The 27475-nt window shown below is 37.5% G+C and overlaps 1 protein-coding gene across 7 annotated transcripts in view; it reads right to left on the bottom strand.

The window, feature by feature from the left end:
- EEIG2 (EEIG family member 2) overlaps positions 1–25787 on the bottom strand; it is a 98092-nt gene extending 72305 nt beyond the window's left edge. For 4 of the 7 annotated variants that reach the window (XM_079133150.1, XM_079133148.1, XM_079133147.1 and 1 more), the window contains exon 1: positions 25276–25787. In XM_079133150.1, coding sequence (XP_078989276.1) covers positions 25276–25412 — 137 coding nt within the window. In that variant the 5' untranslated portion in view covers positions 25413–25787. The remainder of the gene's footprint in view (positions 1–25275) is intronic. The other 3 variants (XM_079133144.1, XM_079133146.1, XM_079133145.1) reach the window with 2 other exon arrangements.
- Positions 25788–27475: the final 1688 nt, after the last annotated feature.

The following is a 27475-nucleotide window of genomic DNA, read 5'->3' as shown; positions in this document are numbered from 1 at the left end:
TTAGTTTATTAATTAAAAATAAAGCTTTAAGAAGGAATATTTACAGGTTTTTATAGATATACATAAGCATTACATAAACCACAAAATGTTATGATTTAAGACTTCACTCCAAAGTTTTTCTTATGTCCCTACTTAAAATATTTCTCTTGTTCTGGTGAATTCCTGGAGTCTTCTACATGTAGGTCTGCAGTAATTGCCTTGTAAAGAAAAGATAGAAGAGCAAGGGAGATAAGAGTTTAATGAAATCTTGATATGTATTATGAAAGTATTCTGCTAGTATTACCACAAAAGTTATCATCAAAACAGAAATATATAATACTGAAGGAGTAAAATGTATCAGGGTTTTCTTGAACAGGGATATTAAGTAGTGAATTCAGAAAAGCATGTATAGGCCACCAAGGCATACTTGGAGATACAGATAAGGAGAAGAACGCAAAATATTTACATTCAAGAGATCAAGAATGAAAGAGCTAATGACACAGTTAGACTATGACAACATAGCATAAATAATACTGCAAAACTTAAGTGCGAAGGTCCACTCTAGCTGTCTGGGTTATTGTTATGATAATGATATCACATATGATATCATTATAATAATGATATCTGGCAGTTGAAGTAAATCACAATCAAAGAAGCAGAAACTCTACCTAGGTAACTCTACTTTGAAGGCAGGTCTGGGGAGAAGTCTGGAAGGGATCTACACATCTTTGAAAGGATAGATTCCAAGGAAGCTGTATATGAAAAGCCTGTACTTTTCATATACACACATGCTGGGGTATTTCTTTCGTGGTACAGTTTTTTTTTTTCTTTTCTGTGGCGTTACTTTCCATATTTTTATTGGTGCATCATAGTTGTACATATTGATGTGATTTTTTTGTTACATATTTGTACATGCACAGATTACAACAATATAATTTGACCAATATCACTCCTTAGCACTTTCACCTTCCTCCCCTCCTCTCACCCCCTGGTCCCTTTCCTCTACTGATCTCCCACTGACTTTTAGGAGATCCACCCCCACTTTTGTTTTTCTTTTCCCCCTCTAGCTTCCATATCTGAGAGAGAACATAACAACTCTTGACCTTCTGAGTTTGGCTTATTTTGCTTAACATAATAGTCTCTAGTTCCATTCATTTTCCTGAAAATGACATAATTTTATTTTTATTTATGTTGGCGTGGATGCGGGGAAAAAGACACACTCATACAAGGCTGGTGGAGTTGCAAACTGGTGCAGTTACTCTGGGAAGCAGTGTGGAGATTCCTCAGAAAGCCTGGAATGGACCCACCATTTGACCCCGCTATCCCACTCCTCAGTTTATACCTAAAGGACTTAAAATCAGCATACTACAGTGATGCAGCCACATCAATGTTCATAGCAGCTCAATTCAAAATAGATAGTTTGTGGAACCAACTTAGATGCCCTTCAATTGACGAATGGATGAAGAAACTGTGGTATATATACACAATGGAGTATTACTCAGCCATAAAGAATGATAAAATTATGGCATTTGGTGGTAAATGGATGAAGTTGGAAAATATCATACTAAGTGAAATAGACCAAGCCCAAAAAAGCCCAAAGGCCGAATGTTTTCTCTGATAAGTGCATGACAATATATAACAATGGGAGGTGGTGGGAGGAAGAGAAGAATGAAGGAATTTTGGATGGTGTCGAGGATAAAGGGGTGGGAGGGGGTGGGAATGGAAAAACAGTTAAAAAAAAAAGGAGTGTACTTTAGAGTGTATAAAAAGAATGGAAGTGGAAGTGGAAAATATGTAAAACACAGGAAAGGAGGGCAAGAGAGAGGTCAAAATGAAGAGGGATTCAATATGAGTGAGGATGTAAAGGTGGATTTAAGCTTTTGCCCTTAAGGGAAGCCATCTGAAATGGTTCCCAGAGGATCACCATGGAAAGGCTAGGGTAATTTTCTCACTGTGGCAGCCTTCTACCCTCAGAGGATACCAACCAAGGCTGGAAATCCCAGGGAGCATTTGCACCCAAATTGACAGATGTAGTGACACAAAGTTCTTTGAAAATATCCCAATTTTAATATTAATGTATGCACCTGCTTACTTATTAAGTGCAATTAGAATTTTATGGCAAGTTTATGTAAATAAATCCTGGCCAACAAATTGTTTCCCCAATAAGAACAATTGATTGGCAGATACAGGGCAGACCCCAAAGTCATTCTACCTCTTTCATTTCCTTTCATTCCTCTTTGACTCTCACCATGCCCTTCAGTAGAGAAAAGAGAAATCTTCAGAACAGGATGGTTTAAAAACAGTCATCTCTTTCTTACAATTATGTATGCCACTTGGCAGGTGCATAGTCCCAAAGGGAAAAATACTTCATTTCAACAGGGCATTGCATTGGTGTGCTCTTCAGAGCATACCAAAGAGAAGCACCTCTCCCTTATAGTTCCCTTCATAGACAAGTCTCAGCTGTTCCTTTTGCTGACATACAGGGCCCCACCTCCTGCCCAAAGTACTACGTTTTTGGACCACAAGAAGTTTATCAGTTTAGTTTAACAGGGCTACATTCAATATACAACTCAGTAAGTGCTAGACACTCCTGGGTTTATGAAACATAAAACAATATAGAAGACATTAATTTTTGTCTTCAAGCACCTTCTAAAACAGTAGGGGGAATAAAATGTGCACCTGAATAATTGCACAAAAGATATCCATACTTCAGAAGTTTGCCAAGGATCAAGTTTTATATTATTTAGGGAAAAGGAGCTAGGAAAAAAAAAATTCCATTGTGTATATACACCACATTTTCTTAATCCATTCATCTGTTGATGAACACCAAGGCTGGTTCTATAGATTAGTTATCGTGAATTGTGCTGCTGTAAAGATGGGCATACATGTATCACCATGGTATGATGACTTTAATTCTTTAGGATAAATACTGAGGAGTGGAATAGCTGGGCCATATGGTGGTTCCATGTCTAGTCTTTTAAGGAACCTCCATACTAATTTCCATAGTTGTACTAATTTACAGTCCCATCAACAGTGTAAAAGTATTCCTTTCTTTTTATATCCTCTCCAACATTTATTATTATTTGTATTCTTGATGGCTGCCATTCTGATGGGCATGAGATGAAATCTCAGTACAGTTTTGATTTGCATTTCCCTAACTGCTAATAATGTTGAACTTTTTTTCATATATTTGTTGGCCATTTGTATTTCTTCTTTTAAGTGTCTGTTTAATTAATTTGCATGTTTATATTTAATAATTGGGTTATTTGATTTTTTGGTGTAAAGTTTTCTGAATTCCTTATGTATTTCTAGATATTAGTCCTCTGTCAAAACAGTAGCTAGGAAAGATGTTCTCACATTCTGTAGGTTCTCTCTTTACAAATCTAATTGTTGCTTTTGCTGTGCAGAAGCTTTTTAATTTGATGCCATCACATTTATTAACTCTAGCATTATTTCCTGAGCTTTAAGGGTTCTATTGACAAAGTCATTGCCTATGCCTATATGCTGAAGTGTTGACCCTATATTTTCTTCGAGAAGTTGCATTGTTCCTGGTGTAATAGTGGAACAGTTCTGCTGTGGAATCTCCTGCTGACATTGATCACAATCAGTACAAATAAGCTTCATATTTAAGCATCCGCACTGCATTACTTGACCTGTCCGACATTACTCCTCACATATACGAAATCTCAGAGGGAGCAAAGCAGGTGAGTTAGAGAAACTGCAAAAAAATAAATAAATAAAACATCTTAATTACTCTGAATGCTGAACAGACATTTCCTTGAAGGCAATAAAATACAGCAGAGAATTATATGGCAGCTAGGTTTTACATGAGTTAGAGTAGCAAAAACAGTTTTCAAGGGCTGGGGATAGAGTGCTGGTCACGCAAGCACAAGGCCCTGGGTTCAATCCCCAACACTGCAAAACAAAAACAAAAACAAAAACAAAAACAAAAAAAAACAGTTTTCAAATTCATTTTGACTTATTACCAGTTGGTACTAATTTAGTTTCTCAAATGAGGAAATGCTAAGTGCTAATATTGCACTTATTACTGAGTTCCTAGTTGCTGGAGGAAGCCTGACACTTTATTAGTGTAATGAATAATTCTCAACATATTTAATTGCAAATACATAGTATCTGTGTAACTAGCTTGATGATTATCTTTTCATTAGAAGAAATTATAAGTGTAATTTATAGTTGCTTAACTATAAAAGATTCTTTAATACTTTAGCCCAAAGCAAAACTTTACAACCAATTACCTTCTTTTGCAAGTGCTATGAACAATCTTGTAATGACTTTGCTGGGACTGTTATGTCTGAAACTGCTCATATCTTGTACATAAAAATTGCAATGTTCACAGAACAGTCCAAGCAAGATAATAATGTGAGCTTGCCAGAAGTCATTATGAACAAAAAGGAATGACCAAAATGCGCAGGATGGGACACAGAGGTGATATTTTAAAAATACAAAACTTAATGGGAACCTGAACAGGTCACAAAAGATTAACTATAGATGATAAAATGTTAAGAATTTATGTTTAGATATTGGTACTAGAAAATTCCCAGAAATTGCTATTGAAATGTGGTTGCAGTCCGTGGACATGGAAATATATACAATTTTAACTAGAGAGAAGATGTTACTAAATGAGTTTATTGTAATGCTATGCTACTGATGACTCACATGAAACAAAAGCAAACATGCAAAGTCTAAAATCAACACTATGTGTAGTTCCTCATTTTATCAGGCTAAATAGGTCTTTGAGTGTAAGTCAGATTTAAGCCACAATGCATGGAAGTAACAATTGATTAGGAAAAGTCTGAAAATTTCTTCTGAAACTAGTTACTAGGGTTTAAGACAGAAAAGAAAAAAAATGTAAAATAGCAGATGGACTTTCAATCCTCAGTTTATTTTTAATCCCTGTATCCCTATTTTTCTTACACTATGCCTTTGTGTTAACCTATAACAAGGTTCCAGTCTCTATCTTAAGAAGTAAATACGGGGGTTGGGTTTGTACTTCAGAGGTAGTATGCTCACCTAGCACACGTGAGGCCCTGTGTTCAATCCTCAGCACCACATAAAAATAAAATATTGTCTAACTACAACTAAAAAATACATTTAAAAATAAATAAATAAAAATTGCTATTTGTTCTTGTTTCCCTCCTTTAACCTAATTCCATTTTTCTCCTCTTCATTAACAAACCTCCCAAAAGAATAGTTACACTCCATGCTTCTGAGTTTCACCACCTGCTCAATCCCCCAACCTTGGAAACCTGGTTTTTGCTCCTAGGACTCAATGAAGGTGTCTCTCAGAGCTCGCTAATGACTTGTCAAATAAAGAGAGCAGCTCTAACACCACCCCATGTATACACACAGTGCCAGAGTCACTGCTGTGATACAGCATGTCCCTTATTTTCCTGAAATAGGTCTTTTTCTATCAAAGTTCCATCCTCTGGCCCTTGGGTTTTTTTCTATTTGCTATATCCCTCAACCACCTACACACTGTCATTTACCTTGCTTGCACCCTACATTCAGAGGTTCAAAAGAAATATGTATAAAGAACAAAGGAAATAAATGGGAAACAACAGAAATATCCAAAACAAAGAACTGTTACTTAATATTCATGCAAGATTATTATGTATAGCACTATTAAAATGATACATGTTCTTAACAACATGGAAAATGCTTACAGTTTTAAACAAAACAAGTTAAAATATGTGTATGCAATTTGGTTTCAACTCTGTAAAGAAATGAATGGGAAGAAACTGGAAAGCTGTACTCCAAAATGTTAATAGTGATAACTGCTGATGGGTAATATTTTTCCTTCTTAGTAATCTTATGTATTTTCCAAATTTTCTATACTGATCTTGTTATAATTTTAGAACCAGAAAAAAAGTGAGTTCAAGAACACATTACCTACAGAAGTAAGCCCAAATTTTACATTGGCATTCATGCAAAATCTAATCCTCAATACATTTCCAGTCTTACCCTTCACTACATCCCAAAACATTCTCTGCTCCCTTCGTGGACAGTTTACAATAATGCATTCCTTCATGGTTCTGTCCATGTCTTCTTATCAAGTCTGTCAAAAGCAGGAAATGTCAAGCCTGAAGAACTCCATTCCCTAAACCCTAATACAGAGCTGGAGGGCAATGCTCAAAATGACCTAAGAAAAAAGAAATTCTATGTCTTATTCAACCCACAATGAATATTATTGGTAGTAATAATAAACATAAAACTCACTGGCTAACTTGACAAGTGATTATATTTGCCCTTGACCATAAACTGCCACAAAAGTTAAAAATTCTTAATAGAATTTAGGTATATAATCTGATCCTAAAAAGCTAAACTTAATAAAAATAATAGCCACTATATAATTATGGAGATTGATATAAATTAGAATAAAATCTTTATACATTGTACAGACAGAATAAACGCCAAGAAAAATAATTTCATAATATTAAAAAAAAGAGCAAAAAAATAGCAAGTAGTCCAACTGCCTGCAGCAGTATCTAGTAGACACTCAACAGATATTTGTTAAATAAAAGAATGTACTTGTCCAAGAAATTAGAGGGGGCCTGATGGGAATCAGTCAGAAAAATACTTAGAAAATGGCTTTCTTGATATAATTCACGTATTATTCAATTTACCTATTTAAAAAGTGTTCAATTAGTGGTTTTGAGTATATTTATTATGGGAAATCATAATAATCAATTTTAGAACATTTTTATAACCTTCCAAAGAAAGCTTAAATGACTTTCTACCCATTAGTAGTCATTCTATACCTTCCTCCCATTCCTCAGACTCAACCAACAATCATTAATCTACCATTTGGTTCTAATATTTTGCTTTTTCCAGATATTGCATATAAATTGAATCATACCATATGTGGTCTTTTTGTGACTGGCTCCTTAACATGATGTTTTCAAGTTTCATCTACAGTGTAGCACGAATCAGTACTTCATTTCTTTTTATTGCCAAATGTATTCCATTTTATGGACACACCACATTTTATTAATTCATTCATCAGCTGACACACATTGGGGTTGTTTAGATATTTTTGGCTCTTATGAATAATGCTGTATGAAAATTCATGTGCAAGCTTCTGTGTGGACATTTTATCTTCATTCCTCTTGCATATACACCTACGGGACTTATTGAGTCATATGCTCTTTCCCCTTACTGGTTAAGTTCTACTAATCTTTATAAGTTCAGAGAAGGAATGGAGCTAAGTCTTGCTAAGAAATTAGGGAAGACTCCTTAGAAAAAGTGGTATATGAGCTAAGTTTTGAAATAGGAGTGATATAGGATTTAACCAGTAAAGGGAAAATGAGATGACAGAATGTCAGACATTTTGACTCATAAAACATTTTTTAAAAAATATTTTTTAGTTATAAATGGACACAATGCCTTTATTTTATTTATCTTTATGTGGTGTTGAGGATCAAACCCATGCTAAGAAGGTACATTATCAATGAGCCACAACTCGAACCCCTAGTATATCATTTTGACTTTTGTTTGTTGTTAAAAAGCATTTAAAAGAGTGGTATATCGGTACTACATTTTAATCAAAACAGCATATTTTTACTTTTTAATGTTATTATTTATTTATTTTGGTACCAGGGATTGAACTCAGGTGTGTTTAACCACTGAGCCACATCCTCAGCCCTTTTTTATATTTTGAGACAGGTCTCAATGAGTTGCTTAGGGCCTCGCTAAATTACCGAGGCTGGCTTTGAAATCGTAATCCTCCTGCCTCAGCCTCCCGAGTCACAGGCACATGCCACCACGTCCGCCTACTTTTAAAATGTTTTATTAGTACATTATAGTGAAACCCTTTACCCATTAAACAATAACTCAGTCCCTGGCAATCTCCATTCTACTCCTAGACTACTTGTGGACTAAGTTTCTCTTGCACTTAGTAAGAGAGGTCCACCACGGACTAATGGGATTGCTTCTACATATGTAGGCCTTGCTCTACATACATGATTGAGTTTATTTTAAGGACAAGTAACAGAAAATACAGTTGGAGAAAGAAAAGAGACAGAGACACAAACTGAACTTCTGGGCCTTCTATTCACCGGCGTAAGCAGCCCTACCATAGATCTGCCTGATTATTTCATGTGAAGAAATTGACCTTCCTGTAATCCCAGCTACTCAGGAAGCTGAGGCATGAGGTTTGCAAGTCTGAGGCCAGCCTGGACAGCTTAGCAAGACCCTGTCTTAAAAGAAAAGTTTAAAAAGGACTGGGGTGTAGCTCAGAGGAAGAATGCTCCTGAGTTCCACTCCTTGTACTGGAGTGGGGTGGGGGTGGGGGATAAAAAAGAAGTTGATTTTTAGAGCCATTTCCACATAACAGATTCATCAGCAGGATTCACGGCTTCCCTGCTGCAAGGTTTCTCATAGCACTGCTGTCACTTCATGTCCTCAATGCCCATCCATGGTGAGAATTCTGTTGAGGGTCCTATAGGCACCTTCCTGTGCCATCACAGTCCTGGCATTGACCTTCAAATGTATTACCATGACCTTGGATTTAAGTCTTCATTTTTGTAGAACCCTGTACCCTCAGGACCCAGCCAACCTGAAACACGGTTGCTTGCATGCATTTCCTAGTACAGCCACTTTGAAAAGCAATCTGGCAATACCTCAGAGGCTAAACAGTTATACTATGATAGAGGGACTTTTCAAAAACTGTCAAGTAAAAATTAATTATTGGTCATGCCTGTAATCCCAGTGGTTCAGGAGGCTGAGGCAGGAGGACAGAGTTCAAAGTCAGCCTCAACAAAAGCAAGGTGCTAAGCAACTCAATGAGACCCTGTCTCTAAAAATACAAAATATGGCTGGCTGTGGCTCAGTGGTTCAGTACCCCTGAGTTCAATCCCAGAAGCTCCCCCACCAAATTAATTAGTGTATAAGCCTATATGTCTATATTTTACTAAATCACAATGGCAGAATGAGTGACAACACTCATCAAAAATTGAGTTGAGTATTGCAAAAAATTCTTTTTAACACTAGTGTATTTTACTTGAATATATTAACATATAAATAATTAGCTTAGTCATATAAAATTTTGGGCTTGGTCCAAATATTTATTCATTTTTAAAAATTATGGTAAAACACACATACTCGCTCACCATCACAACCATTTAAAATATTTTTAGTTGTAGATGGACACACCTTTATTTTATTTATTTTTATGTGGTGCTGAGGAATGAACCCAGTGCCTCACCCATGCAAGGCAAGGGGTCCACCAATGAGCTACAACTCCAGCCCCACCACAACCATTTTTTTTTTTTGGTGCTGGGGATTGAACCCAGGGCCTTGTGCTTACGAGGCAAGCACTCTACCAACTGAGCTATCTCCCCAGCCCACCACAACCATTTTTAAGTGTATAGTTGATTTCAGTAAGTTCAGTACAGTCACACTGTTGTGTGCCCAATCTGCAGAACTCTTTATCTTGCAAAACCAAAACTCCAATTCTATTAAGCAACTTTCCATTCCCCGGCAACCACCAATTTAACTTTGTCTCTATGAATCTGACTACACTGGGTCAGATTAATTAACATTAAGTAGAATTATACAATATTTGCCCTTAGTTCACATAGCCTAATATCCTCAAATTTCATAAATGATGTAGTATATATTAGAATTCCCTTCCTTTTTAAGGATGAATACTATTCTATATATGCGTATGCCACATTTTGTTTATCTATTCAACCTCTGATGGACATTTAGATTGCTTACACCTTTTGGCTACTGCAAATAATGCTATAAGCATGGGTGTGCCAAAATACTTGTTTGATTCCTGCTATCAATTCTTTTGGGTGACCCAAAAGTGGAATTGCTGGATCATATGATCTTAAGTTTTTTCAGCAACCTCCATACTGTTTTCCATAGTGGCTGCACCATTTTACATTTCTCTACCAACAACACAAGAGGGTTCCAATTTTTCCATACCCTTGTCAACACTTCTTATTTTCTGTATTTTTTTAATAGTAGCCATCCTAATGGGTGTAAGTGGTTCCCAATTGTACTTTTGATTTTCATTTCCCTAATGATAAATGATGCTGTGTATCTTTTGCTTATTGGCCATTTGTGTAACTTCTTTGGAGAAGTCCTTTGCCCACTTTTTAATCAAGTTTTATTGTTGCTGAGTTGTAGGAGTTCTTTATTTACTCTGGATATAAAACCTTTATGAGATATTATTTGCAAAGATTTTCTTCCCTCCTATAGGTTGCCATTTCACTCTTGACCCAACATATTTTAAATATAAATAAAACTCCTGGGTTTATTAGAAACTTTAATATCCTCATCACTCTTGAAGGCCTTAATAAATATTATACTTTTCAAGTTTATACCTTTTCTTCACCCAGTTCTAGGAACAACATTACTGCAGTCTTTTTTGAAGAACTATGTGATAATTTTAGATTTAAACCCCTGGGTGAGAAATCTAAACTATTTTTCTGTTATGTAATGAGGAAGCCACAAATGACAATAAAAAGTTCAAAGTCTTGGAACAGTAGGGAGAAATCTCAAATTTTAGACCTTCACTTATTACTAGTAATAATCCTTGGGTAAGGCATTTAACTTTTTTAAGTTATATATTTACAAAGCAGAATACTAATAGTTGTCCTCTTTGCCTCACAAATCCTGTGAACCACTGGCCTTTAAAAAGGGTGGACAGTACTTTCACCGTGTGGTCCAGCAATTATGCTCCCGGGTATTTAATCTAGTGAATTGAAAACATATCCACATGAAATCCTACATGTACATGTTTATAGCAGCTTTATTCATAACTGCCCAAATATGAAGCAATTAAGATGTTGTGATGCAAACAAATGAATTTCAGATAATAGAATATTATTAAGCACTAAAAGGAAAGAAGTTAGGAAGCCATGAAAAGATATGGAGGAAACTTAGATGCATATTACTAAGCAAAAGACACCAATCTGGAAGGGCTCCATGCTGTTCCATTCCAACTCCATAATATTCTGAAAAAAGCAAAATTATGGAGACAGTAAAAAGATTAGTGGTTGGAGAAAGAAAATAGAAAACCTACAGAGGATTTTTACGGCAGTGAAATTATTCTCTATTATACTATAATGGTGTATACATGTCATTATACATTTGTCAAAACTCATACACTACCTAACACTAAGAGTGATCCTTAATGGAAACTATGCACTTTGGGGGAGAATGAAATGTCAGTATAGACTGTTGACTGTAATAAGTATACTGCTATGACAAATGTAGGATAATGGCAGTAGGGGAGGCTCTGTGAGTGGGGGCACAGGAGGTATATGGGCATCCTGTACTTGTTCTAAAAATAAAATTGATTTTTAAAAAATGGGGAGAAGTAACACCCTCAGAGGAGTCAGTGAAGGAAATAAAGAAGTGGTAGATAAAAGTGAAAAGTATGGTTCATGGAAACCAAAATAGTTTCAAGAAATGGGTAATTATTGAGTTCTGAGCAGAGCACTAAGGTACAAATGAGAAAATACTGACTAGTTATGTCAACTGGAGATGACTGATGATATCAGTAGACAATTCAGTCAAACAGTGGGAAAGGATTCAGAGTAAGGGTTAAATGGGAGAAAAGGAATGCTTAAGAGATAGGAAATGTATATTATGTTTTCATGAACTTTGGATCAGAATGGCATAGCAAGACAAGGAGAAGGAAATGAGATGTGGATTGAGTCAAAATATAGGGAAGGCAAGGAACAGAAGAAAGACTGTTTTTCTGAAATGAGAGCTTAGAGGCAGGTGGTGATGAAGATTAAGTCTGTAGGTAGAGGGGTAAGAGAGAAAAACAGTGAAAGGAGGCAAGACCTCCTAGGAAGTGGATAATGAGACCTAATGTGATCTCATTCTTGTACTCCTAGAGGGAGCAGCTGAGAAACTGCCTTGTATCTCCGTGGCCTTAGATATAAACTATTTCATATCCATACTGGAAATCTTCAGGTCTGTCAGTTCTATCTATGCCTTTCATCTCCATAATCCACAGGAAAAGCTGAAAATGGAAGTCCTTTTCCCCTCAGTTCCCAGTCTGCTCTTTCCTCACTTTGATTCTTTCTCCTGTTGTGAATCTTCTTCCCTCATTCTGTCACACCACCTGAAACCCTTGTTCTAGGGTTCAACCAACTCTCACATTCTCAGTGCCTTCACTAACTTGCCACTCACTGCTTAACTGAAATCTGGCTATTTCAATAGGATGACACCGGAATTACACCCTGCTGGTAGGTTTATTCTCCACCTCTATCTCCCACAGATTCAGAGGCAGCACCAGCACTCTGCAGCACTTTGTCTCTTGCAGGTTGACATCCCTCTGTTTTTAAGCTTACGAAATAAAAGCTCAAGGCACAAGATGTCTGGTTATGTCACGCTCTTCTCCTAGCTGATACCACAGTTGAAGTATCTATTTTGCAATATTTCTTTCTTCACCCCAACACCTGCAACCATACTGGCTATCTTAACACTAGGCAAATAAACTAATACCCCAGGCTCAGGGTTCTTTGCCCTACCCCAGTCTTCATGTCATTTCAGCAACACCCACACCCTTGACCTTGCCAATTCTATGCTGCTTTACTAAAGTAATCTCAGGCTTTAATATCCTACTCTTGAACCCCAACTCCTACCCCTCCTCCAGCACCACAGCATTACTGCTTAAATATAGACCTCGCTTTTACAACACTGAGGCCTTCATCCTCCAATACTTTCCAGATTTATCTTGCTGGCCTGGTTTCCTTCCTTATGAAATCTGAACCCCATAAGTGATTTCTTAAATTTCTTTATTACCAACACTCTTAATCCCTTGCCTTTGATCTTTCCATCCAACTATAAACTTCTAAACCTGAATCAATCCTACCATCCATTTTCTCCTACACCTAACTTATGAGCATTGCTGGAAAAAACTGAAAACATGTGCATATTAGTGGTACTAAATTCATATTTTAAAATTTCAGTTGGGCCTTTTGGACTTGCCTTTGGTTCGCTTCCTCTTCCATCACTTGTAGAAGCTTTTCTGATATTTTATCATATTTTATTCTTATTTATTCTTTATTCTTATTTCTTGATTGCTGAGAAAGCTAAGGTGGTCTGTCAAATGAGGATTTCCTTCAATTTCAGCCCAAAGCCAACCTACCACTTTGCATAAGTCACTCTTCTGTTTTTGGCTCCCTAGATACAGAATGCACACAAGTCTAGACTCCTTGAAATAACTACTTCCTCTCCCTCTCTTTCTTTGGCAGCAGTAAAATACCACTATCCTCACTGTGCCCTCAACAGACCATGCTTCTCGTGCTGCTGCGTACACTGTTCCTTCTGCCACTCTATTTCCTCCTCCGGTTTAGACTTAAAAAACAACAAAAAAAACCCCCTCACTTTGCTAAAGAATTCTCTCCCATGACTTATCTCCTCACTCCCCTCCACAAAAACCAAAAATAAAACTAACAAACAAACAAACACAGTTGAACACTTCCTACTCTCCACCTTTTGTTATATTTTTTTGGTATTTGTTTCCATTACTGTAATTTTTACATTGCATGGTAATTTTTCAAAAAGGTAATTAAAAATGTATTTGGTGTGAAGTGACTGGTAGAAACAAGAATGGTAAGAACTGAGTGAGAAAGTCAAAGCAGGATGGTGAGGAAAGTTCTCCATTCAATGAGCAAATAGCTAACATTAACAACATAGTATGTACAGTAAGGGTTGGAGAGAAACAAGTGGGTGGACTATAGGTTGGGACAGGTGTGGGAATCAAGACAAAGACATTACATTATTTCTAGATCTTGAAGAATGGTTGGAATGTGGATCAACTTAAAAGAAGCATGCAGGAGAGGTGAGGAAAGGATAGGTTACCAAGGAAACAGAAACACATACATATTTGGCTAATATAAGCTGGCCATTCATGGATTTAAAAGGAAGGTTTAGGAAGACTGGTATTAGGAGACAAAACTGAAATCTCAATCACAGAATCTTGAAATTAGAAAGGACCTTAAGAATCACTTAAGTGACCCAGCTTCCTAATGAAGAATGTATTTCTCTCTCTTTCTTAATTTTAAGATAGGGTCTTGCTAAATTGCTGAGGCTGGCCTCAAACTTGCAATCCTGCCTCAGGCAAGGTGCTGGGATTACAGTCCCTGTGCCTGGCTAAGAATGATATCCCTGACAAATGGACAAGGCCATTCAACTTGGGAGCAGTACTGAGGTAACCTGTTTGTTATTGTACTCTTCTAAATGTTATTTGTTCTAATGTTAACTAAATAGAAACATATCTCCTTTAACATCCCCATACTAGTCCTGGTTCTGTCCTCTGATGCACCCAGCATAACTCTATGCCCTCTTTATGGGACAGTTATTCAAATATCTTAAGTTATGTGTGGCCTTGTACAAATTATTTTGAGGATCAACTTTCTCATCTTTAAAAGAGAGGTATAGCACAGGCTGTCTCCTGATATCTGCTGACCCCTCCATTTATTATAATTGGATTTTTTTTCTAGGTATATGGAACCCAGCAAAGACTACATTTCTTATCCTTCCTGACAACTGAATGTGACATTGTGCTTAAGTTCTGGTCAACAGCCTGTGAGCAAAAGGGACCTCCTGTTCCCCTTTCCTCATTCCCAATGGCTGGAATTCGGATGTAGGGTGAGTCAAGTTAATTCCTGTGGATAAGAACAATACCCTGAAAACAACAAGATAAAAAGAGTCCAGGCCCCTGACAGTAGAGTGAAACAGACATTATTACATCATGTACATGTATGACTGCATGACTGATGTGATCTTACAATATGTATAATCAGAAAAATGAGAGATTACCCTCCATTTATGTATGATCTATCCAAATGTATAAATGCATTCTAGTATAATGTGCAATAAACTAGAACAAATTAAAAAATTATAAAAAAATTAAAAAAGAGTCCAGGACTCTGACAACTTGACAACAGGGCAGAACTACCATACCAGCTTGGACTTCATATAAGAAAGAAATAAACTTCTATTTTGTTTAAGCTACTTGTTACTTTTTAAAAATAAATGTGTTATGACACAAAGGATATTGTTCAAATTTACTGGTCTCCCTCAATCTGTGGTCACCTGAAATTTTGGTTTAGGACCTCAGCTTCCTGTTTAATACTCACACTATAAGAAAGAAGCATACAGCACAACTGCACTATGGCATGAGAGCTGAACTTAACACCCAGGGTCATAGTGGGGAAAAAAAGAGACTAGTTAAAGTACAAGGTCTCCACCACCACCCTTCTCAGTACAAGCCCCCAATCAGTATGAAATGGGAGACACCAATTTCAATTTCTTCAGTCAGCTTTGGCCTCAGTTTCCTGGTAACTATCAAAACATGTGCACTTGCTACACAGGTATAATTCTAGAATTTAAAGATATGTATTATTATGCAACAGGATCCTTAAAAACATAATCCAAGTACCTCATTATAAATGTATTATATAATACTTAGAGTTATGTGTACATTACTGCATTACTGTTTTGTTTCTGTGGGTGTTTTTCATTATTTTCAATGGTAACTTTTGACAATTTATGATTCATGTGTCTCGTGTGTGTGTGTGTGTGTGTGTGTGTGTGTGTGTGTTTGTGTGTGTGTGTGTGTGTATTGGGGATCAAATCCAGGGTTTCATGCATACTAGGCAAGCATTCTACCACTGAGTTACAATCCAACAATTCGTTTACAATTCAACTCATCTACAAGGAAGAAATAAAAGAAGTAAACAACTAAAAAATATTGCAGATGGCATCTCATCCTGAAAACTTCAGGTATATAAGTGGTTTTGGAGGTCACCTAAATCGAGAAGAGTCTGTTTCAGTCAGGATAGGGTCTGTCATGCTGCAGTAATATGCAACCCCTAAATCCTAATGATTCGCAAAATGTCAAGGGTTTGTTTCTGCTCATGCTAATGTCTAGTACAGGTCAGCTGAGGTCAGGACCATACTATATTCATTTGGTGACCAGGTGGACCACATAGCTGTTTGTGGTAAAGGAAAAAGAGACACAGCAAACTGCATCATATCTCTTAAACCTTTTACCCCTAAATGGCAGATATCACTTCTGCTCACATCTTATTGATCAGAGAAAGCCAGATGATCATTCCTAAGTTTCAGAGATGTTTAATCTACTGCAGAGAAAGGGGAACAGAATATTGAGCAAACTTCCAAAGATCCTTTCTTCAATATTTCCCATAACAGTCATTCAGTCAGTGCTTAAGACTCCACCATCCTCTGAAAGAAACCCACTCTATGTCCAGTCAGTACCAAGCACTGGGAAATGCTCCCTTAGGCTGAATTCCCACCTATTGGTCCTTATTTCATACTCTTGTGAGAGTAAGGCTGGATCTACTTATTTTCTACGGGACAGCTCCTCAATTATCTGAAACACTCCAGTCCTTCAATTATTTTTCGTGTCATAGGGCATGAGGTCTTTTCTCAATACTTTTGTTTTCTAAACCCCTATTCTGGTAATAAATTTCCTTAACATTCAAAAAAATTGTGTTATGACATATCTTCTAATTCAAGAAGAGTAGCAATGGTTTCTTCACTTCTATTAAAGGAGTTTTGTAAGAATTAAGTAAAATTAGAAATGTAAAATATACATGCATATATGTATATGCATATATACATGCTATGTATATTCAATTTTTAGCAGTTGAACACCTTCATCCCTCCCTCTCTCTTTTGTACTGGGGAGCTGAACCCAGGAGTATGCTATCACTGAGCCACATCCTAGCCTTTTTAAAATTTTGGGATGGGGTCTTGCTAAGTTACCCATCTTGGCTTTGAACTTGAGATTCTCCTGAGTAGCTGGGATTACAGGCATATGCCACCATACCCAGAAGACCATTATCTTTGAAAAAGACTAATCCCAGTGTTGTTATTAACATACTTTGAGATTCCTCAGAATCCAGTTCCATCACTGGATCTCTATTTGATAATAGAAGGCCAACACCTCCAAATGAACATAATTCTTTATAAACTATGTACATAGGACAGCATAAATCCTCATATGACTTCCCGTACATACAATCTGGAGATCTCTGTGAATTTGTCATGTTTTAGTAAATTTATAACATATCTGTATATTTTCCCCAAAATATCTTTCTCTAAATATCTTTATATTTTTCAATAAATTTATAAAATGCCTAGTGTGCATGGCTTATGGATATAATGGTGCACATTAACTTACTGGCATAAAAACTGGCATAACATTTTTACAAGGTTTGAATACCTAGTAATGAGGTTGAATTTTGCAGACTTAGAAGTAGAAAGTCACGGCTCGGAAAAAAAAAAGAGTATATGCATGTGTATTATGTTTCTTATCTTTTATGTACAATTATCTTGAGGCAAATGTAAAGGTCCAGGTCTACTAACCCATTTAGTGGTATCACATATTGGAACCAGTTTCCTATGAGCAACATTCAGGAAAAGTCATACTACATAAATTTATGTATCATTTTTCTGAAACATAAAACTGAGAAAGCATAAAACTCAAGATATAAACAGCATTAAATTAAAATGTAGTGACTAAAAGTAGCCTTGGGAGCCTGTATGACTCCTGGCTCTGTGCTTACTTACTTTCAACATTTCTTTGTGTTTCTATTTCCTCAGGTATAAAATGAGAGTAATAACAACAACAATAATGGTAATAATAGTAACGATATTGACAAAATAATAGCACTTCCTCATAGGATATTTTGAGGATTAATATAAAGACTTAAAAATATATTAGGAAAGTGCTCAAATAAATGTTAGCTACTAGTAGCTCATAGCTATTCTAATGTGAATAGATGACTCCATTTCCAGCCAGGATATAAAGAATTCTATTTAAATCTTTATTTATATTAACAGGTAGTTGATACACAAAAATCATGCACTTAATTATATATTCCATAATGTATCATCACATGGTATACAATGATGTTTTGAAATATGTGTACATTGTAAAATGGTTCAATCAAGTTAATAATATTCATCAATTCACTTATTTTTTGTTGTCAGAAAATTTACAATCCACTCTCAGCAATTTCTAAATGTACATTAACTATAATAATTATGGTATACAATGTATCTCTGGAACATTTTCATTCTAAAAGAAATTAGAAATTTCCCATACCTTCCACCACTATGCTCTGGCCACCACCATTCTATTCACTGCTTCTGCGAGTTGGCCTTTTTTTTTTTTTTCTTTTAAAGGCTATGATTTTTTTTTTAAACTTTTACTTAGTTGTAGATGGACACAATACCTTTGTTTTATTTATTTATTTTTATGTGAGTTGGCCTTTTTCATGTTCCACATATGCACTGTCTATGCCTGGTTTACCTCATTTAGCATAATGTCCTCCAGGTTCATCTACCTTGTCACAAATGACAGGATTTCTTTCTTTTTCTTTCCTTTTTTTTTTTTGGAGATGGGTACCAAGTATTGAATTCAGGGACATTCAACCACTGAGCCACATCCCCAGCCCTATTTTGTGTTTTATGTAGAGACAGGGTCTCACCCAGTTGCTTAATGCCTTGCTTTTGCTGAGGTTGGCTTTGAACTCGTGATACTTCTGCCTCAGCCACCCAAGCTGCTGGGATTACATGCGAGTGCCACCACACCCACTTTAGGATTTCTTTCTTTTTAAAGACTGAATATTATTTCATTGGATAATATACCACATTTTAAAAATCCATTCAATTGTTTACAGACACTTAGCTTGTTTCAGTGTCTTGGCTATTGTGAGTAATGTTGCAATGAATGTGGGAGTGCAGAATTCTCTTTGGCATACTGATTTAATTTCCTTTGGATATATACCCAGAAGTGCAATTGCTGGAACCAGGGTATAAATAATTATGTGCCATATGGTCAAACAGCATTTTCTAATATTGGTTACTTTTGATATTTGATACTCAGTGATTTTTGTCATCATAAAAATGCAATTTAATGCAAAAGGGTAAACTGGTAATATATGTCAAAGGTTTTAAAAACATGTATGTGTGACTCAATATTTCCATTTCTGTTAATCCTAAATAATCATAGGCATGCACCAAATTTGGCTACATGGATACTTATGGTGGTTTATTTATAAAAATCTCAATTAAAAAGAAAACAAGAACGGGGGATGTAGCTCAGGGGTAGAGGTCCAATTCCTAGCATCCCAAAACAACAACAAACCTGACTGCTACAAAAGGGTTGGTTTAATCAATCATGGAAATCAATACAAAAGAATGATATGAATCTATTTAAAGCACTTTGGTTTTCTATGTTTTTACTAGCACATAATTATACATAATAGTGGAGTTCATTCTGACATATTTGTACAAGACTGGAATGCAATCTGCTCCATTTCAGTACCAGATACTTCCTATTTCCCTCCCCTCTTCCCTCCCTCTATTCCCCTTCCTCCATTTTACTTATCTTCCTTCTATTTACTTATTGTTTTTTAAATTGGTGCTTTATAGGTATACATAAAGGTGGAATCCATTGTGGTATAATCATATATGTACACATCATAATTTCATCAATTTCATTCTGCAGTCCTCCCTTTTACAGTCCTTCCTCCTTCCCCTTCAATCCTCCTCTTCTATACTGATCTCCCTTCTATTTGCATGCCTCCCCTTCCCCCTTGTTTTGCTCTAGCTTCAGGATATGAGAGAAAACATCTGCCTGTGACTTTAAGTCTGGTTTATTTCACAAATGCCATAATATCATTCTTCTTTGTGGCTGAGAAAAAACCTGTTGTGTATATATACCACATTTTCTTTATTCATCTGTTGATAGGCACCTAAGCTGGTTCTATTACTTAGCTATTGTGCATTGCACTGGTAAAAACTTTGATATGCACATATCGCTATAGTATGTTGATTTAAAGCACTTTAAAATTGAATATTTAATGATATAGAAAGTTCAGTAAGTGAAAGTTCAGTAAATAAAAAAATGTATTAAGTACATTATGATCTCATTTTATTTCTAAAAGTCAATGGCTGTAGAAGGTAAGTGGGTATATGTATTGTATATATAAGTATATGTGGGGATCAATAGAGGCTCCTAAGTCATATACCAAAATATCAGTAATAGTGTTTATCTCTTGGTGGTTCATTTATGAGCAATTTTTGTTATTTCCCTTTTGCTTTTCTAAGTTTTCCTCATGAATCTATATTACTTTTGCAGTCAGGAAAATTAGTAAAAATAAGTAAACAATGCAGTGAATTAAAATCTTGATGTTCTCTGGCAAAAAAAAGAGAGAAACCTTTTTAGTTTGTTTACAAAGTAAAAGATCCAATACACAGATGTGTTCATTAGCTTCCCGGACACTCCCTGAATTCACATGTGTTTTTGCCACAAGCTCATGTGAAACTTGGAAAATTACTTGCTAATAGCACACCCCAACACACAAAAATGAAGAAATAGGGGAAACTGGCCTAAAATATGTAGGGAAAATTTCTTCCTTTATTTAAGCAGAACAGAATTAAACCTATCCTGACAGTCTTAAAAAAGCATCAAAAGTGATTTAAATGTTTGCAAAGGAAGTGCTCTAAAAAGATTCAAATAACACAATAATTTGTCTTTGTAAAAGATCTTTGAAAATATTTATTAGGCAAGAATTTGGTTTCAGTTGAACAGACCACTACAAGGTATTTTCCAAATGTTTTAATAATTGTGGTTGTGGAAAATCTAACCAAACACCCTGACCGTTTTAATAATATTTATAGCTAGGTATGGTGGCTCACAACTGTAATCCCAGTGACTGGAAGTGGTGGTGGTGAGGCAGGAGGATCACAAGTTCAAAGCCAGCTTCAGCATTTAGTGAGGACCTAAGCAACTTAGTAAGACCCTGTCTCAAAATAAATATAAAAATGGTTGGGGATGTGGCTCAGTGATTAAGTACCCCTGATTCAATTCCCAGTACCAAAATAATAATAACAACATTCATTACAAATAAATACCTTTTAGTCTTTATATTTCTTTTTAACCTCTTCACTGAACAAACTTCCTGGGAGAAACTGGATCCTTCTATAATTAATTTTCACAAATAATTACTAAAGGGCAAAACAGTATAAGGAAAACCTAAATGAGAAATAAGCAGGCTTGTATGGCTCCCATGGACTAGAATCTAAGAAACACATATATCACAATAAATATGAATTCAACTGCTTATCAAGACAGTCACTTTAAATGTATCATGTGAAATATATGACTTAATTCTTCATATCTTATACTACCATATACAAAATTCCCCTTAACCAAAACAAAACAAAACAAAGAACTGTCTGGACTCCCTTATTTCTCTTCTGGCATCAAGGAATCTGTCACAGCATTTTCATTTATCAGTCACTTATATGAGAAACTTGAATTCAGGATCTCATTAGTTCCTGCCTGGATTATTTTAATAGCCTCCTAATTTGTCTCATCTCTCATCTATTATCACTTGAATCCAAGAATAATCAGCCTTCCAGCAAGTTTAAATACCACTTCAATCACATTACAACTCAGTTCAAGAATCCTAGCTTGAATTTTATCCTATAAGCAGTGGAAAGCAAACTCTTTATAATGGCATTCAAAGCCTTTTTCTAATCTTATGTTTTGCTTCTGTTCAACACGAACTCTCTGCAATCAGGATATCTAGCACCAACTCTACTAATGTCTTGCTCAAGCTGTCCTCCCACCTCACTTTCTTGTCAATGCAAATTCATCCTCCCAGCATGCTCAACTAAAATGCTAATACAATTTTCAGTAACCATGTAAAAATGAACTCTTTTCCTTAAGAATTTCAACAACCTTCACATGTTGTCTGACCCATCAATTGGGCAGCAAGTTATACTATCTCCTACTGTTAAATAATTATAATTAATTTCCTTAAGTTGAGATAATTCTCTGTGGACCCTTATATTTATTATACTTCTCACAGCTCCTGACAGCTAGAAACCTGGTAAATGCACAATTAATATTTGGTGAACAATGTATGTTTAGTTTTTGTACAAAGCTGTGTGTGTCCATGAGTGTGTGTGTGTGTGTGTGAATTTTCTATATATTTCCAAGACTTTTATCTAACAAAATAAATGTTATTTTACATTGATTCATCATTTGATTCATGTATGGGGGTTCCTAAGACCATCCCTGGGTTTGGTGATTCCTTAGGAGAACTCACAGGACTCAGCGTACAGTTGTATTATGGCTATAATTTATTATAGCAATAGGATACAAAGCAGATTCAGCCACAATTTCTGTAGCATCAAATTGTGACATGTGTTGTCTACTAGGAAAACTCATTAGAGACTCAGTACCTAAGGTTTTTATTAGGTTGTTACTTAAAGCACCCTCTGCCTAATGAGGACCCAAATTCCTGACGCTCAGAAAATGTTTATCACGAATCACATTTTGTGCAGTGTAGGCACAGTATCATTTTGCTTGTATCTTTTAGATGAAGTTTTATGTCATGTGTAGTACTACTTACCACTCAGGTTCCCAGAGGCTTGTCAAGGGCAATGTGGTAACCAGGCCTTTCTAAAGACAACAGTCTTGAGTGTGCTTTGTTATAATGTTTACATATTATTGATTTCACATTTTTATAGGAGAAATGTTACAGTGTTAACTGTTTCTGATTTATAAGGGTCCCCCAAACTGATTTTAAAATCTATCATTTAATAAGAGTTGCACTTCTTAGGCTGGCACCCACTATTAGGAGTTATGCAATTTTGAAATAATTATTTAACTTTGGTATTTCAGGGTTTCTTTTTTCGCTTGCAAAATGAGATCTGTTTCTTAGATAACATTTTTTGTATTTGTCAGGAAAGAGGAATTAAGTATAACATCTAAAGCAAACAGACCTTCTTGAAAAAGTTCCTTGTCTCCTCTTTAAATGCCAACTGGATGCCAAAGCACTGTTAGGTATCTTAGGCATATCATCTTACTAAATCCTCAAAATCACCTCAGTGTCAGTGGTTGTTTCAATTTTACAGATATTTAATTTTGAGAGCCTAAATAACCACACCAGATCTACCATGGTAGAACTGTGGTTTAGTAAACCTTCCTCATTCTAAACTCTTATTCTTAGCTTTATTCCAACTCTCTCTACCTAACTTTAAAGGCACATAGTCCTTATTTTGAATCATTTCCCTCAAACTATGTATTTTGTTTGTTTGTTTGTTTGGCTGTACCACACACTATTTTTTTTCCATAAATACAAATTCATAATGATAAAAACTGAGGAGGAGGGCTGGGGCTGTAGCTCAGTGGCACAGCACTTGCCTAGCATTTGTGAGGCACTGGGTTCCATCCTTAGCACCACATAAAAATAAACAAAGGCATTCTGCCCATCTACAACTACCCAAATAAATAAATAAATAAATAAATAAATAAATAAATAAATAAAATTGAGGATGAAGTGGAGGGTGAGAAACCAAGAATCAGTTTCTCATCCCCTGCTCAGTCTAAAAGGTAAGAAAATTTTGCAAGCATTATTCTTAACTGTATTCACCTTGATTAAAGCCAGATTTTAGTTGGAAGAGAAAGAGTTAAGTGTATCACAGGATAGTTCTTCATTTCCAAGTCTTCAGGAACAAATTAAATTATACACTGCACTTTAAAACCATTAGGAAGCTGCCTAATGGTTCAGAAACTCTTCAGCACAAGAACACACTTTTCCCCTTTACCTGGTATCACCCTGTTGGAAGTTACACCTGTATCAGAATCTTGGCGTTATACATATCATCTGTGGGGACGTTGGGACCAGTTAGTTATACTTTCTGGGCCTTGAATCATTTATCCACAAAATGTGGATCCTTAGGCCTGTTGTGAGAATTAAATAAGATAGTATATTTAAAAAGCCTAGTGAACCTGTTTGCCTCCAATGACTAAATAACTGACTTAAGGAGGTAGCTGGCAAGTGTCCTGACCACCAGGTGTCACCATTGGGCCAGGAGCACTTACCTAACTGCTCCAGGTAGGTGGGTGGAAGGAACCCTGCTGCAAAACAATCTAGGCCTTAGGATAGATTGTCACTTTCACCCTCATTTAGGCTTTTCAGTACCTTGGGAGCTGGTATTATATATATTCTTTGCATTATTCATTGCTTTCTTACAGGTGTGCTAAAATTGATTGTATTATAATTAATTAGCTGAATATGTGCAGATTTGTTACCACAATTTAATTTTAAAAATTATCCTCAGTGGACTATTTATTAATTTTGAGAATCAATAGTGCTTTAAACATCCTTTGGTTTAGCCAACCAGACATTATCTGGCTCCCATAGGCTTCAGTACTGCCACAGTGGACAATTTTCTGGCCCCAATTCCACAATCCATTGACATTATTTCCTTTACATTATTAATGGGATGACATAAAAAAGTAGAATATTTTTAGTTTAAAAAGAAAGTCTATGACCACTATATGTAGGCTAAACAAATATTATGAACACTTCTCCTTGACCTCAAGAACTCAAAAATTCAGTTATAAACTTCTTTGTTTTCTGTTTTCTTGAAAAGAAAAACACCCTAGGACAAATCTGTCAATCTGTGAATGGCCCTGAAGTTACTCAAGGAACACTGCCACACCTGGTTGCATTCTGTAACCTGCTAAATGTCTCCCACAGAGTGCACAGGGCGCACAAGGATGGGGCTCATTTCAAAATGAGGGCAGAGCTTGGACTCCCCTCCTGGTTTTAAGTCCCCCACATTAAGACCCACAGAGGTTACTTCAAGACAGGTAATTCAATGAGCCTTAGCACGTAGCTGGAGAAGCAGTCTACAGTGCCTCACCTGTTAGGAACACTTGCCTCAAACTAAGGCCAATCAGGCCTACCTCAGCCTCGCTCTGGGAGCGCAAATCCCCGCCTAGCCCACCAGAGAGAAGAGGCACATCAAGCACAGGTTGTTCAGCGCGGGCGCTCTTAGAACTCGAAAGGTTCGGGTCATTTTTTGTTTTTAACAACACCTCAAGTCCCACTTTGTATTTTACAAATATGGAAATGTCTTAAGGGAAACAAGAAGCATCCTCTCCCTTTGGCCATCGCTCCCATTCCTAGAGAACTGGGAGTAAAGAGCTGACACCAGGAACCATCTGGAGCCAGGAGCGCAGGAGCCCAGGCCAACCCAGATAACCCCATTTGCGAAGCACTTTGTGCTGATCAATACATTCCTGACTGATTTCAGACCGGTCCCTGGAGGACAGCGAGCTCACCAGGCTGGCCGCCTGGCTCGACGAAGGGGCCAAGGGAAGGGATGCTGTCCATCAACAAGCCAATGCTGCGCAGGCGGGGCGCGGCGGCTCGGGAGGGGCGCGAGGCGCGGAAGGCGCCTTACCTGGAGGACTCCGCGGTGAAGCTGCCGCCGTCCAGCAGCCGCATCTTGCAGAAGAGGACCCCATTGACGAAGGGCACCGAGGAGAGCTCCTCGAGCTCGAAGTCCACCTTGAACTTAAACTTCTTCTTCTTCATCATTGTGAGAGCCAGGCGCCGGCGGGCGGGCTGCGCGGGCGGGCGCCGCCGCCTCAGCTCGGCTGAGCCCCGGATCCGCCCAGACCCATGGCCCGGGCCGCGAGCTGCGCGTGGGGGCGCGGCCGGGGGGCGCCGCGGGCCGGCCGGGGCCGGGACCGCCGCCGCCGCCTCTCGCGGCAGCCCGGGCCGGAGCGCGGCGGCGGCTGCGGCACGGACCCCGGCCGCCCTCGGGGAGCGGTTGTGCTGCAGCTCGCCCAGGGAGTGGGCACCCTTTCTGTGCGCACCTCGCCGCTGTCGCCGCCCGTCTGAGAGCTGCGAGGGGCGAAGCTCGGAGAACGGTCGCGGTCGCCGCCGCCGCCGCCGCCTCAGCGCATCGGGGCCCGGGGCGCCCCCAGCGGCCGCGATCTGCAGCGCAGTGCTGGGCGGAAGCGGGAGGCACCGGGAGGGCGGGGAAATTCGGGGCGGGCGGGCGCCTGGCGGGGGAGACTAATCCGCGACGACAGTTAGCGCGTCACGCCTCTCTGGGGTTAAAAAAAGACAAACCCGGCCAAAAAAGCTTCCTTCTGCAGCTTCCTCTGCGCCTTTCCTTTCAGTTTTTGCATCGCCTCTTTTCTTCCCCTCCCCTTCCAGTGATTTCTTTCCCTTGGGTTTTAGAGTTAATAGGAACAATCAAAATTCGACGTTGTTTTAGTTAAATTGAAATCCAAAAACTAAAACGTTCTTTAGATACTCTAAATTCGCGAACCTTCAAAAATGAAATAAAGAAGAGTTAGGAAAAGGATTAAAACGTGTTGAGGGCCTACCAAGTGCCCGGTCCTGTAATGATATAGGCCTTCTCCCCCCCACCCCCCATTTATTGCCTTATCTAATGCCTGTCACCCAGAGTAAAAAAGAGCATTAGAAAGAGGTAAAATCATACCTTCCCTTTTAAAGTTTGTCCATACCCGGAACTGAAAATGCTTAAAATCAAATTCTGCAGGATAGGCTTCAAAACAAAACAAAACAAAACAAAACAAAACAAAACTCTCTAATGCATAGCAATTACCTGTCGTGGATAAGCACATAGAGTATCTTGTTAAAGTGTATGTTGACTTGGTTACATAATGTTCAGATTTTTAAACTGAGATTTTTATTCTTTAATCTCAAAGGTTCTCTTGCAGTAACATCTGAAAGGGTGTAATTGAAAAGATTCTCTTTCCCAGTTCATTCATCAATTCATTCATTCATATAAAATATTTTAATTGCATAAAATGTCAGTCACAGGCTAGACCCAATGATTAAAAAAAAAAAAAAAAAACTAAGAATTTTACTGATGGAGACATGTTTAGATCCATTGTTATGGCATCAAGCCAAGTCCACTGGCTGGCTACTCAGCTCAGCTACCCATCAAGCCCAGCTGCTTCTGAGGCTGAGGCAGAAGGATCACAAGTGGGAGGACAACCTGGGTGACTTAGACCCTGTCTCAAAATAAGATTTTAAAAAGTGTGAAGGATATATAGCTTAGTGGTAGAGTGCTTAACAAGCACTTTTAAGGTCCTGGGTTGGAATTCCAGAACCACAAAAGCATACAAAAAACCCACAAGCAGACAAACATAGAATCCACTTATGTAGAACTCTGAGGAAAAAGAAATGAATTGAATTTGACTAATTTTCTGAATTTCAAAGAATGGATAGGATTTGCGCTAAAGTGAGGGAAAATATTCTTGGTGAAAGAAATAGGAAAAAGAAAGATCCAGAGATAGAGTGTAGAAATGTGAAAATGGATGAAACTTGTTGGCCAGCAGGACAGAGGGGGGAAAACAGTGTAAAGAGTTGGGGGATTTTTGAAGTTTGTCACTTGGACAACTGGATGGACTGAGTTCGGGAAGCAGAAGAAGGACAAATTGGGAATGGAGAAATAATGAACTGCTTGCAGGGAGAAAGGGGCAGCCTTAGCTCATTTGAAAGGTTAAGATAAAAAATATGCTTATGGGGATTGTGGTATTTGCTAATGGCTGAAGTCCAAAGGCGGATATTGCTCTGAAGAATATTTAATGGATAGATGAAGGAAGAGTCAATTGTAAAGG

The sequence above is a fragment of the Sciurus vulgaris genome, assembly GCF_902686455.1.
Source record: "Sciurus vulgaris genome assembly, chromosome: 1".
NCBI lineage: Eukaryota > Metazoa > Chordata > Mammalia > Rodentia > Sciuridae > Sciurus > Sciurus vulgaris.
The sequence above is the reverse complement of the archived record's forward strand: the minus strand, read 5'-3'. Positions and strand labels throughout refer to the sequence as shown.